We start from the raw sequence: 11,686 nt of genomic DNA, 5'->3' as shown, positions 1-11,686 counted from the left end.
AGCGAGCGCGGAAGGCGGTGCGCGGCCGGGGAGCCAGGAGCGAGGTGTGCGGCGCGCGGGCCGGGGCCGGCTTCGCGTCTGGACGACAAAGGCTGGAAGAAGCGGCGAGGTGACCCTGGGTGCGGGGTGGCGCAGGGCCGGAGGCCGGGCGCGGTCGTTGCCCCGCGTGCCCGCGCTCCGGCCCGAGCGGCGGCGGCAGGGAGCGGGAGCGGGGTCGGGAGCGGGAGCGGGAGCGGGGTCGGGAGCGGGAGCGGGGTCGGGGTGGGGAGCGGGAGCGGGGTCGGGAGCGGGAGCGGGAGCGGGGTCGGGGTGGGGGTCGGGAGCGGGAGCGGGAGCGGGGTCGGGGTGGGGGTCGGGAGCGGGAGCGGGAGCGGGGTCGGGGTGAGGGTCGGGCCGGGCCCACCCGGCGGCCCCCGTCGCTCCCGCCGCGGAGTGCGCCCCGTGTGCGCGGCGGGCGCCCCCTGCCCCGCGGCCGTCCTCTAGGAACGTTAAATGCGCCCGAGGCAGCCGCGGGCCCTGACCTCGGGGTTCTCCTTTAGGAATTGCGGGGACTCCCGGGCACCCAGCCATGCAGCAACGGCCCCTGTCCCTTTGGGACGCCCCCAGGCCTGCACTGGAGCCGCTGCCGGGTCTCTCTGCTGTGCTGCGCCCGGTGACCTCTGACCTCGTATCCCTGACGCTGTGCGTTGCCGGCGGCCCGGGCAGGAGGCCCGGCCGGGGAGGGTCCGGCTGCGGCCGCCGCTGAGGGCTGGCGAGGCGGCCCGGCTATGCCGTCCGAGTCAGTGTGCCTGCGACCTCCGCAGCAGCCGGAAGGCAGGATGCTCAAGGGGCAGCGTCCAGGCACAGACAGAGACCTCGCGCAGAGCTCCAGCCCCGGGTCCCCGCCCTCCACCGCCTGCCAGGGCCCGGAGAAGAGCCCCGTCCTTCCTTGCAGCATTCCCGCAAAACTCAGCAGTGGGGACCCACAGGCGGAGGCCAGACCCATCGCCCCGCATCCTCCGGCCAGGCCCAGGCTGGAGCGAGCCCTGTCCCTGGACGACAAGGGCTGGAGGAGGCGGCGCTTTCGAGGCAGCCAGGAGGACCTGGCAGCCCGGAATGGGGCGGGTCCGTCCGGGGCCTCTGAGCAGAGGGACGGCCCCCCGGCCCCCACCCCCGCTCTCTCCCCACCCTGCCTGAGCACCTCCTTGCAGGAGATCCCCAAGTGCCGCAGGGGCCCAGGCAGCGAGGGCGGGAGCCCATCTCCGGGGGGTAAGCGTCTCTCCGGGGTGCTCAGCGGCTCCCTGGACCTGCTGCCCAGAGACGAGCTCGGCTCAGCGCGCCCCCCCAGGTTGGCCAGCCTGCTTCCCCCTCGCCCCCCGCCCGCCATGGACCTGGACGTGGCCTCCGACTCCCTGAGGACGGCAAACAAGGTGGACGCGGACCACGCCGACTACAAGCTCCGAGCACAGACCCGGCTGGTGCGGGCCCACAGCAGCCTGGGCCCTGGCCGGCCCCGGAGCCCCCTGGCCTGCGACAGCTGCTCCCTGCGCTCAGCCAAGTCTGCCTTCAGTCTCCTGGCGCCCATCCGCACCAAGGACGTCCGCAGCAGGTAGGGCTGGGCGCGGGTGTGTCGTCCCCAGCCTCCCTATTAGCCTTGGAGGCAGGCTGCTCGGGAGCCGCTGGATCTGCGGTCACAGATGGCGTTAAGATCCACCAGCAGAGCAGAGCGAGTCTGCCCGCAGCCACCCCTGCGATCCCTGGGTCTCCCCGCATCATTCCAGAACTTTCCTTTTGTGTTTGACAATCGTTTGCATGATGAACCCCTGAAAACACATCATCTTGACTCGCTTAGATAGGTGAGCTCTCCGTGCTATTCTGTATCTTGTATTTTTGCTTTCTTGTTCTCACTTTGCCGAGCACAACTTCCTTGCCGGCACGAGTGCCCCTGCCCCGACTTCTCGCTGTGGCAGTGATGAGGGGGCATGCTGAGCCCTGCCTTCGTCTAGCCGCTTTGCCCAGGGCGCACGTGCGGGTGCACTCCGGCTGTTGCTGCGAGGGAGGCTGTAGCCAGCAGCCGGGGAGGGTTCCTCGGGGGCGTGTGCCGGTGTCTTCCAGATGGACAGGTGGACGTGAACTTGCCGGGCCCCTGCAATGACCGTGAGGGCACCCCGGTGTCCACGCATGCTTGAGGAGGGGAGAGCAGCCAGGCCGGGCTTGCTGGGGACCACCCCGTGCGTTCTGGCTGTTCTGTGGTTAGATTTGCTGAACACTCCATTGCCAGGTCCGCTGGCCCCTGTGGCCGAAGGGTTCACATCACGGGAGGATGCACTGGCCTTGGCTTCCTGCATTTGGAGTTTTGTGACTTCAGTAATTCGTTTTGACTTTTTTTTTTTTTTTTTTTTTTTTTGAGACAGTCTCACTCTGTTGCCTTAGCTAGAGTGCCGTGGCGTCAGCCTAGCTCCCAGCAACCTCAAACTCCTGGGCTCAAGCGATCCTCCTGCCTCAGCCTCCCGAGTAGCTGGGACTACAGGCATGCGCCACCATGCCTGGCTAATTTTTTTCTATCTTTTTTGTTGTTGTTGTTGTTAGGCTAATTTCTTTCTATTTTTAGTAGAGACAGGGTCTCGCCATTGCTCAGGCTGGTCTCAAACTCCTGAGCTCAAGCGATCCTCCCACCCTGGCCTCCCGGAGTGCTAGGATTACAGGCGTGAGCCACTGCGCCCGGCCCATGTTGACTTTTTTTATAGCTTGAGAAGGACCTGGGTGCTGCCCTGGATGTTGTCCCTCTCCTGACTCCCCGCTGCACGCCTCCAGCCCACCTCTCTGAGGCCAGAGCAGTGAATTCACCAGACGGGACGGGAGTCCCAGAGACTTTTGAGCTCGGCCCCTCCAAACCCATGACCTCCTCTCCCAGGCCTGGTCTCATCCTGGGACCGGGGGTCTCGGTCTCGGAGCCTGTGCAGGGCCACCCTGCTCCCTTCCCTAGCTCCCCTCACCACGGCCATGGTGCCCAAGTCCTGTCAGTCCAGACGTGTTGGGCATGGGAGGAAGAGGAGGTGTGAGGTGGTCCCCGTGTTGGTGTCTTGGGGCTGCTGTAACCAACGACCACAGGCTGGGGGGGTTAAAACAGCAGAACTTGACCCTCTCGTGGCGCCGGCAGGGCTGCGCGCTCCCTCCGGGGCTCTGGGGCAGACCCTTCCCCCCGGCTCTCGCCCTCGGATCTACCACCTGGGGTCACACGTGGGACAAAACCATCTCACTGGTTAAAACGATTCACTACCAGCTTCTTTTTAAATGGTGAGATTTCCTAGTACGTTTAAAGTATTGCTACATTTTTAAAATCCCGCGCAACTCACTTAGGTACGTCCTTTGTGGAAAATGACAGGTCTCAAAATTGGATCAGGTTGTTGTTTACAGACAGCCGGGAATCGCTGGGGTGATGGGGCGTCTCACCCAGTCCTGCTGCCAAAGAGCCAGCCCCCGTTTCCAGACCTTTGGTTTGTTCTAGAACAGGGGCCAGCAAGCCGTTTCTTGTCAAGGCCGGGTGGTCTTTTCAGCTTTGTGGGCCCGAGGCTGTGTCACGGCTCAGCCGCGGTCGTGGTCGGAAAGAGCCAGGGACGCCACGGGACAGAGGGGAGGCCGTGGTGTGTCAACGAAGCCTTATATCTAGGGAGTAAAACTTGGATTCTCTATGATTTTTATGGGTCACGAAATACTATCCTGTTTTTCTTTTCCAACTGTTTAAGAGCGCAGAGACCATTCTTGGCTCGTGGGCTGTGCGCGGAGAGGCCGTGCCTGGCCTGGGCGGGCTGGCCAGTCCCCGCTCCCGAACGGGCCTTTGCTTGTGGAAAAGGAAAGGCCGACTCCCATGTCTGGCAGCCGGCCGCGTTGCCGTGGCCGCGTTGCCGTGGCCGCACCGGTGTCGCCCGCAGAGCACCTGCCAGTCCTGGCCAGGGGCGGGCGCCGGGCGGGGCTCTGCTCCAGGGCCCGGACACAGGCCAGTGCCCACGGCCTGCTGCCACGCGAACCGACCCACGGCTTCCCCGGTAGAGAAGACAAGCGGGTGAGGTGGCCTCGGGCGTCCTAGCAGGCTGCCTCGGGGCCAGCCGCTGCTCACCTGCGGTCTCCCATCTTCTAGCACCGTGTGGTGGGGGCGCCACTGCACCCTGCCGGCCGGTGTGTGCCGCGCCATACCTGCCCTGGTAGGAGTTTCCAGTTTTGGGGGCGAGATAAGCAGGAGCCCCCTCCCGACACGGCGCACGTCACGCCCCGTGAACGTGAGCGTGGGGCGGCGACGGACTTCTCACGGGCGCCACTGCCAACGCTGGAGGAGGCTCCCGGCGGCGGCTCAGCCCACGAGACATGCTGCGGGAGTTGCGCGAGTCCCCCCCCACACACACCACGAAGGAAGGACCGTGGGCCCCGCGTGCGTGCTGGGAGGAGGAGTGAGACTTTCCTGGCAGGTTAGGGTGACGGGAGTAAGCCGAGGTCTGGAAGGCGGTCTGGGGTCCTGCAGCCTCAGCACGTCAGGGCCCCGGCGCGGCTCCCGGGGTTCCTCCCCAGCGGGTGGGACCAGGCCCCAGATAACCAGGAAGAAGGGACCCCGGAAGACTCGGAGGCAATGACCTTGAGGAGTCCAGACTCTGTCAAAAGGAGTGCGTGCTCCCTCGCCATCGCGGGTGTGAGGCGCGGGGCCGGCGGCGGTGGCAGGGGTGTTATGGGGATTGCTGAGCCGATACCATCCGAACTGCCGTCCACCCTGGCGTCACCGGGCGGGACAGACAGACGCGGCACCTGCTGGGGTGCCGGGTGCCAGTGAGCCTGCGCGTCCTGCCCGGAGACGGGGAGGAGCCTGGCCGGTGCCAACGGGGACCCCAGGTGGAGGCCGCGCGTGGGTGCGTGGTCTGGCTCCACAGGACAGACGACCTGGTTTCTCCCACAGACAGACGGCTGGGCGGGGGCGCGTCGTAGAAACGAAGAGACGCGAGGGACAGTGTGGACGTCACCCACGTCCCGACTCGGGTGAAGGGTGGGGTGGAATTGGGCCGGAGCAGGGCTCCAGAAGGGGGCTCCCCGAGAGGAGAGGGGCTGCAGGCGGTGCGACTGGGGAAACCGGGGGCTTCGCAGGGGGCACTGGGTGTGGAAGTGCTGAACTCTCCTCCCGCTGCGGGAGGACAGGCGTCAGATGGCGCCAGACCGCAAGGGGCAGCACGGTGAGCTGTTTGGAGACGGGCATGGCCACATCCGCCTGGGTCAGGGGCAGCTGCGTCTCTAAGTGGTTGGAAACGAGATGATTGTCGTATTTCATGGTACGAGAATGTCACGTGGCATTCTTAGTTCAGCGTCCATATAAATAAAGTTTTATCGGCACAGCCGTGCCCAATGTTTCGGATGTGGGTTTTGCACTACAGTGACAGAGCCTACTACTCGTGACAGAGACCAGGTGTCCCATGAAGCCAAAAATACGAGCTGTCGGCTCTTTGCAGAACCGGCTCGCCAGCCTCGGGGCAGAAGCCGCCAGTGTGGAGCATGCCCTGGGCCGGGGCAGGACAGGGCTGGGGTTTTTCGGTTTTGTCACAGGCTTTGAGAGCAATCCAATGTGCTTGGCCATCTGCATGCTTCACCGTGTTACAATCTGAACGTGGATTGAAGCCGTGGGGTGTGGCAAAGACAGACGTATTTACTCGGGGCCTTGGACCTCTGGGGACGGGGCTCACCGTCCCCCAGAGCAGAGCGTGGGCGCCGACTGGCCCTCGAGCCTGCAGGGCCTGCGGAGAGTCCTGACTCCGGGGGCGTGGCTCCTGCCACCCCGAGGGGCTGCTGTCCCCTAGGGGGGCCCTGGGTCCCCAGAGCTGTGTCCAGCTGGCCCTTCCCTCCTGTGCCCGGGAGGACTCGTGGGCTGCTGCGGCGCCGGTGCCTGGGCCCCAAGGCCGTCTCTTCCCTCCGCAGGAGCTACCTGGAGGGGAGTCTCCTGGCCAGCGGGGCCCTGCTGGGGGCGGACGAGCTGGCCCGCTACTTCCCGGACCGGAACGTGGCCCTCTTTGTGGCCACCTGGAACATGCAGGGCCAGAAGGTGAGCAGCACTGGGCTGGGCGTGATGTGAGTGCGAAGGGGCCGGGATGGAGGCTGGGTGGGTCGCCTGGGGAGCCAGTTCCCAGAGTGGCCTGGCCCAGGAGGGACAGAGCCCCACACTCGCCCACTGCGGCCCACAGCACAGGGCAGTCAGGATGGGCGAGGGGTCACAGCCTCCTTTGTGAGGGTCCTCGGTGGCCACGTGGCTGCAGAGGGCCGGGAGTGCAGGAGGCAGCCCCGAGCCCCCCAGGATTGCATCTGTGCTCGTGGGAGCAGCCCGCAGTGCCCGCGCAGGGGGGACACTCAGAGTAGGGACAAGCAGCACGGGCAGGTGCCCAGGTGCTGAGCCAGCGTGGCCCAGGGCCAGCGCAGCCTCGGCCGTAGACTCAGAGGTGGTTGTTAGACAAACTCGTGTTTGGAGAGGGAAACTGAGGCACGGGCGGCCCACCCAGAGCTGGAGCATCTTTGGTGTCGGGCTCCTTGGAGACCCAGTGCACAGCTGTTTGTCAACTGCCAGGCAGATCCCTTCTGGGCTGTGGCCTCGGTTTCCCCTCATTCAGAGGAGTCTCCCAGCACCACCTCCAGATGCCGTGGCTGGGACTCGGGCAGAGCGCACCCGGCCCGCGGGGAGCCTGCTGGCCTCAGCTGACCCCACGTGGCTCTTCCCCCAGGAGCTGCCGCCAAGCCTGGACGAGCTTCTGCTTCCAGCCGAGGCAGACTACGCCCAGGACCTGTACGTGGTCGGCGTGCAGGAGGGCTGCTCCGACAGGTAGGGTGCACCCCTGCTCCCCAGGCCTCCCGAGTCCTGCTGGTGGGCTCTGAGACGCCCACGTGCGGCCAGACACGGGCAGCCTCTGAGCCTGGGGTGAATATGCGGGTCAGTTTCTTCTCAAATGGCGACTGAGAGAATTTAAAGTGAATGATGTTTTATTTTTTGTAATCAGATAGTTGATTTTAGAGAAAGGCAGCCAGGTGCCAGGTTGGTATTTTGTGCAGCCTGGTGCACCCCCCCTTGCCGAGGCTCTGCCAGGCTGCCCAAGTTGCCATGGGGACGAGCTGTGATGAGAACAGCAGGGCCCCCTGCGCCAGACTCCCTAAAGGAAGGGCTCAGCCCGGGGTCCCTGGACCCCACCTGTGCCTGCCTGCAGGTCGGGGCGGGTGGGGTGCTCTGCCATGGTGGGAGGGGGCTCAGCGGAGCCGTGGCAGGGATCCAGGACCGGCCCACACCGGAGCCAGAAATGTGACCCCCGGCAGGCCCCGGCTCCTGGCCCTGGAGACCCTCCTGTTGCAAACAGGCGCCCACGATGCCCTGCTTGCTCATCTGCCCTTCTCAGTGCCAGGCTGGAGCCCAGATGTCAGTTTCCCCTGTAGCTCCTCCAGGGCCCCGGGCAGCGGGGGAAGGGGTGGAGCCCGAAGGCCCAGCACGCCCCCGCAGCCCCCGTGTCCTCCTGCCACAGGCGGGAGTGGGAGACTCGTCTGCAGGAGACGCTGGGTCCCCACTACGTGCTCCTGTCCTCAGCGGCCCATGGGGTGCTGTACCTGTCCCTGTTCATCCGCCGGGACCTCATCTGGTTCTGCTCAGGTGAGTGCAGCCCTCGGGTGGGCGGGACCCCACACAGTGCCCCCCTCGCATGGCCCACCTTCCGCCCCGGCCGGGAGACAGGGTCCAGCCTTCGGGGCCGCCGTGGCTGCCCTGGCATGAACACGACCCGCTGGGCACGGGCGGCGTCCGGCACAGTAGACTGAGGGGCTGTCTGCCTGCCCGCGCAGAGGTGGAGTGCTCCACGGTGACCACGCGCATCGTGTCCCAGATCAAGACCAAGGGCGCCCTGGGCGTCAGCTTCACCTTCTTCGGCACCTCCTTCCTCTTCATCACGTCGCACTTCACCTGTGAGTCCCCGCGCCTGGAAGCCTTTCCTCTGCACTCCAGCCTCTGCCCGGGGCGGGGAGCCCGGCGCTGCAGGGTGGCTCCATGCGTCCCAGGCACGCACGTCATGAGCACCCCAAGCCCAGACCCCGGTGTTGGGGACTGTCGCCGGCCGGGCCTTGTGGGCACACCTGTGCTGAGCGCAGGCCGGAGGTGGGGTTCTTTGTGGGGGGCTGGAGTGTGCAGGGCCCCGCGTCCCCGCCCGGCTCTATCCCCATAGCTGGAGACGGGAAGGTGGCGGAGCGGCTGCTGGACTACACCAGGACGGTGCAGGCCCTGGCCCTGCCGCGGAACGTGCCGGACACCAACCCCTACCGCTCCAGCGCAGGTCAGGCCTGTGGCGGCTCCCACGCGGGGTCTACTTCCGTGCCCTTCCGCGGTCCAGCAGAGGCAGCGTCTGCAGCTTCTGAGAGTCGGGGTCCAGCGGTTGCTCCTGGTGCCCAGCCCGCACGCAGGGCGGCCAGGCAGGCGCCCAGGCCCGAGTCCTCACTGCCCGCCCCACTCCTCCCCCGGCCGTGCGGCAGGGCTGAGACTTGACTGTCGGTGCATGAGCCTCAGGCTGCTGCTCCGGGTGCGAATGCTGCCCGCAGAGCCCAGGCTGCTGCCCCGCCTCCCTGCCAGCAGCACCGAGACCCACTTCCTGTTGGGGGAGGGGAGGGGAGGGGAGGGCCTAGACCGGGGACCCCGTCACCCTGCCTGGGCCCGGCTGCCTGTGGCTGAGCCCTGATGCCGGCATGTGCTGGCTGCAGCGGACGTCACCACCCGCTTCGACGAGGTGTTCTGGTTTGGGGACTTCAACTTCCGCCTGAGCGGGGGGCGCGCGGCCGTGGACGCCCTCCTGCAGCGGGGCCCAGAGGCGGACGTGCCGGCGCTGCTGCAGTACGACCAGCTGACGCGGGAGATGAAGAAAGGTGGGCCACCTGGGGGGCCGCGCCCAAGCCAGCCGGTCCGAGGGCCCGTCCCCGCCTGAGCGCCTGTCCCCTTGCAGGGTCCGTCTTCAAGGGCTTCCAGGAGCCAGACATCCACTTCCTGCCGTCGTACAAATTCGACCTCGGGAAGGACACCTACGACAGCACATCCAAGCAGAGGACCCCGTCCTACACGGTGAGCGCCACGCCCGCCCTGCCTCCCAGCCCGCCCCGGCCCTGCCGCCGTCCACCTGCCAGACACGATGGCTTCAAGGCAGGGACCTCCTGTTAGCCAGGCGCTCACGCTAGTATCGGGTCAACCTGGCCCTAAAACTCAGTTCTGCACCCCGGCCGGGTGGCCTGGGTCCAGTGACCCACGTCTGAGCCCCCTGGGGCAGAGAATGGGGCCGCTGGACCCTCGTACCCACTGGCTTCCTGAGCTGTCTGCCGGACACGCCTGCTCCCTTCCCGCTCTCCCCAGGCCCACGCCTCCGGGCCAGGCACCTCGTGAGGTCTCCGGGAAGCCACTGAGGCAGAGCCGGGTGGGAGCAGCGAGGGACAGGCCTCTGGCCCACAGACACCAGCGACAAGATGCGCATGAGGGTGGGGGGCCAGGAAGGGGCGCAGGGGTCTTGCTGAAGGACTGCAGGAGAGGCGTGGGCCAGGCCCCACGGCCCGAGGTGCGTAATTGGTCCCCCTGCTTCTGGAATCTCTTCCTGAAGGACCGGGTCCTGTACAGAAGCCGCCACAAGGGTGACATCTGTCCAGTGAAGTACGCTTCCTGCCCTGGGATCAAGACGTCCGACCACCGCCCTGTGTACGGCCTGTTCCAAGTGAAAGTGCGGCCCGGGCGTGACAAGTCAGTGTCTCGTGTGTGCGTCCTCCCTCTCGGGGCCTGGGGGTTGGCGGCACGTGGACGTGGGTGTTCCTGTGGCCGTCCTATCGCGCGCGGCACCAGATAGGAGCGGGCGTCCCTGTGCCTGGAGAGTCCTGGGAGTCTTCGGGGTTAGCCCGGAAGCTGTCCCGTGGCCTGTGGGGCCACGCTCTGGAGTAGCAAGGAGGCAGGACCTGGCGCAAAGCTCCAGGAAGTGAGGCTGGGCGAGCCCGGCGGGTGGCAGGGCCTGGTGGCTGGGGGGACGGAGGCCCTGCCCCTCCGCCACGGGGCAGAGCGAGGGCCCTTCCCAGCGCTTCTCTCCTCCACAGCATCCCGCTGGCTGCCGGCAAGTTTGACCGAGAACTGTACTTGATAGGAATTAAAAGACGGATTTCAAAAGAAATTCAGAGACAGCAGGCGCTTAAGAACCAGAACTCCAGCACCATCTGCACCGTCTCTTGACGCTGCACGAGGACTCAACAGAGGACTCGCCAGCTGCAGTGTGGGAGGGCATTTGACCAAAGTCACTGGAAGACGGAAGCGTCCGCCACTGGGTGGCCTCTCGCCCTCTTTGGGACCCCCGTGGGCCAGCCCCGGCCGTCCCGCGTTCTTCTCAAGTGGGGCTGTGGCGAGGCCGTGGCCTGCTGTGTTCGTGTCCCGGCAAGGAAGCCGGCCCTCGGCCTGGGCGCACCTGTCCCGGCCAGGACGCGCCCCCACGGGCACAGGTGGAGCTTCACTCACCCTCAGGGCAGGCAGAGCTCGGACCCCGCACCATGGCACCACACCCCCAGCAGCCCCCACGCCCCAGAGGCAGCCGCAGGGTCCCCCACACTTCCTGCCAGTGAGCGCCCTTGTTCATGCCTTCACATTCAGGTCGATGTCTCTGGACCTGCGTCCTCCTGGCAGCCCCTCACTCACTGACACTCACACACACACACACAGCCGGGCCCTTCCTCCAAGTACCCCACGCCACACGGTGTCTGCACAGGCTGAGTTGGGGCCCCTGGAGTGCCTGAGAGCCCAGCTGACAAAGCCAGACACTTGGACCTGATGCGGTCCCCCCCCTGCTAGGCTGCAAGTCACCGCCTTGGGACAAGGAGGCGAATAAGATGAGTAAGACACTACTTCCCGTCTCACGCCGTGAAAACACGTCGCAGTTTGGTAGCTTTGGCCACAGAAGGACATTAGTAGAGCAGGGCTGGGAACTGCCGGAAGCTTAAGAGTGTCACCGCCGTCCACCTGGCCAGCACCCAGCACCACGTCCGGGTGTTTCCCTGGAGAGGGTTCAGAACGCGTCCTTGCTCTTTGCAGCTTACCCCGTCTTTTGAAAAAAATAATGTAGGCTTTGGATGTGTGAAAATCTAGGGACATTCAATCTAGTCTTTCAAATTATTTATTTTTCCATATTTATGTTTTTAAATAAATGCATATATTGGCTCTTAAACTCTCTTTCTAGCCAAAGATTGAATCTTGGGAAGGAACAACCTATGTGTACCCTTTTCTTGCAGTGTTCTTGTTTTAAAAGGCTGTAAAACTCAAAGGCAAAAAGTCTGGACTCAGCCACCAGTTGCTGACCACACTGCTACCTGACGCTCCGCTGCCGGGCAAACCCTGTCCCATTGTGCTGACCTGGAGGTTCCAGTGAATAGTACGTGAAACTTCCAATGTTACCTTCCAAAATATGGAGGCAATACACACCTAATCTGTCGGTAAAAATGAGAGAAATTCCATTAGCAAGAGGTTACAGGCAGGCCTGTCTACACCAGTCTGTACGTATGAGATTTTGTTCAAACAAATCAACCAATTAAAAATCTCATTGTTGCAAAGATTTTTATGGTAATGGGGCTTGAAATGAGTGAGACTTGATGGGTTCTGTCTAGGCATTTTCTTTGACCCAACCACAGGGAAGAGGTTTTAACCTGAGCC

At 64.8% G+C, this 11,686-nt stretch overlaps 1 protein-coding gene across 1 annotated transcript; it reads left to right on the top strand.

The window, feature by feature from the left end:
- INPP5E (inositol polyphosphate-5-phosphatase E) lies at positions 1–11,586 on the top strand. The gene is made up of 11 exons (XM_012782041.3): positions 1–109; positions 540–1,588; positions 5,929–6,052; positions 6,723–6,820; positions 7,509–7,633; positions 7,822–7,941; positions 8,199–8,306; positions 8,728–8,889; positions 8,967–9,082; positions 9,609–9,745; positions 10,090–11,586. The coding sequence occupies exons 2-11, from the start codon at positions 768–770 to the stop codon at positions 10,220–10,222; spliced, it is 1,944 nt and encodes a 647-aa protein (XP_012637495.1). The 5' UTR covers positions 1–109; positions 540–767; the 3' UTR covers positions 10,223–11,586.
- Positions 11,587–11,686: the final 100 nt, after the last annotated feature.

The sequence above is a fragment of the Microcebus murinus genome, chromosome 12 (assembly GCF_040939455.1).
Source record: "Microcebus murinus isolate Inina chromosome 12, M.murinus_Inina_mat1.0, whole genome shotgun sequence".
Taxonomy (NCBI): Eukaryota; Metazoa; Chordata; class Mammalia; order Primates; family Cheirogaleidae; genus Microcebus; species Microcebus murinus.
Note: the sequence above shows the minus strand (reverse complement) of the source record. Positions and strands in the feature narration are given on the sequence as shown.

Coding starts and splice junctions, on each gene's coding strand:
- INPP5E (XM_012782041.3), top strand. CDS start 768: ATGCCGTCCGAGTCAGTGTGCCTGCGACCTCCGCAGCAGCCGGAAGGC. Junction 6,053..6,722: donor GGAACATGCAGGGCCAGAAG/GTGAGCAGCACT, acceptor CTCTTCCCCCAG/GAGCTGCCGCCAAGCCTGGA. Junction 9,083..9,608: donor AGAGGACCCCGTCCTACACG/GTGAGCGCCACG, acceptor CTCTTCCTGAAG/GACCGGGTCCTGTACAGAAG.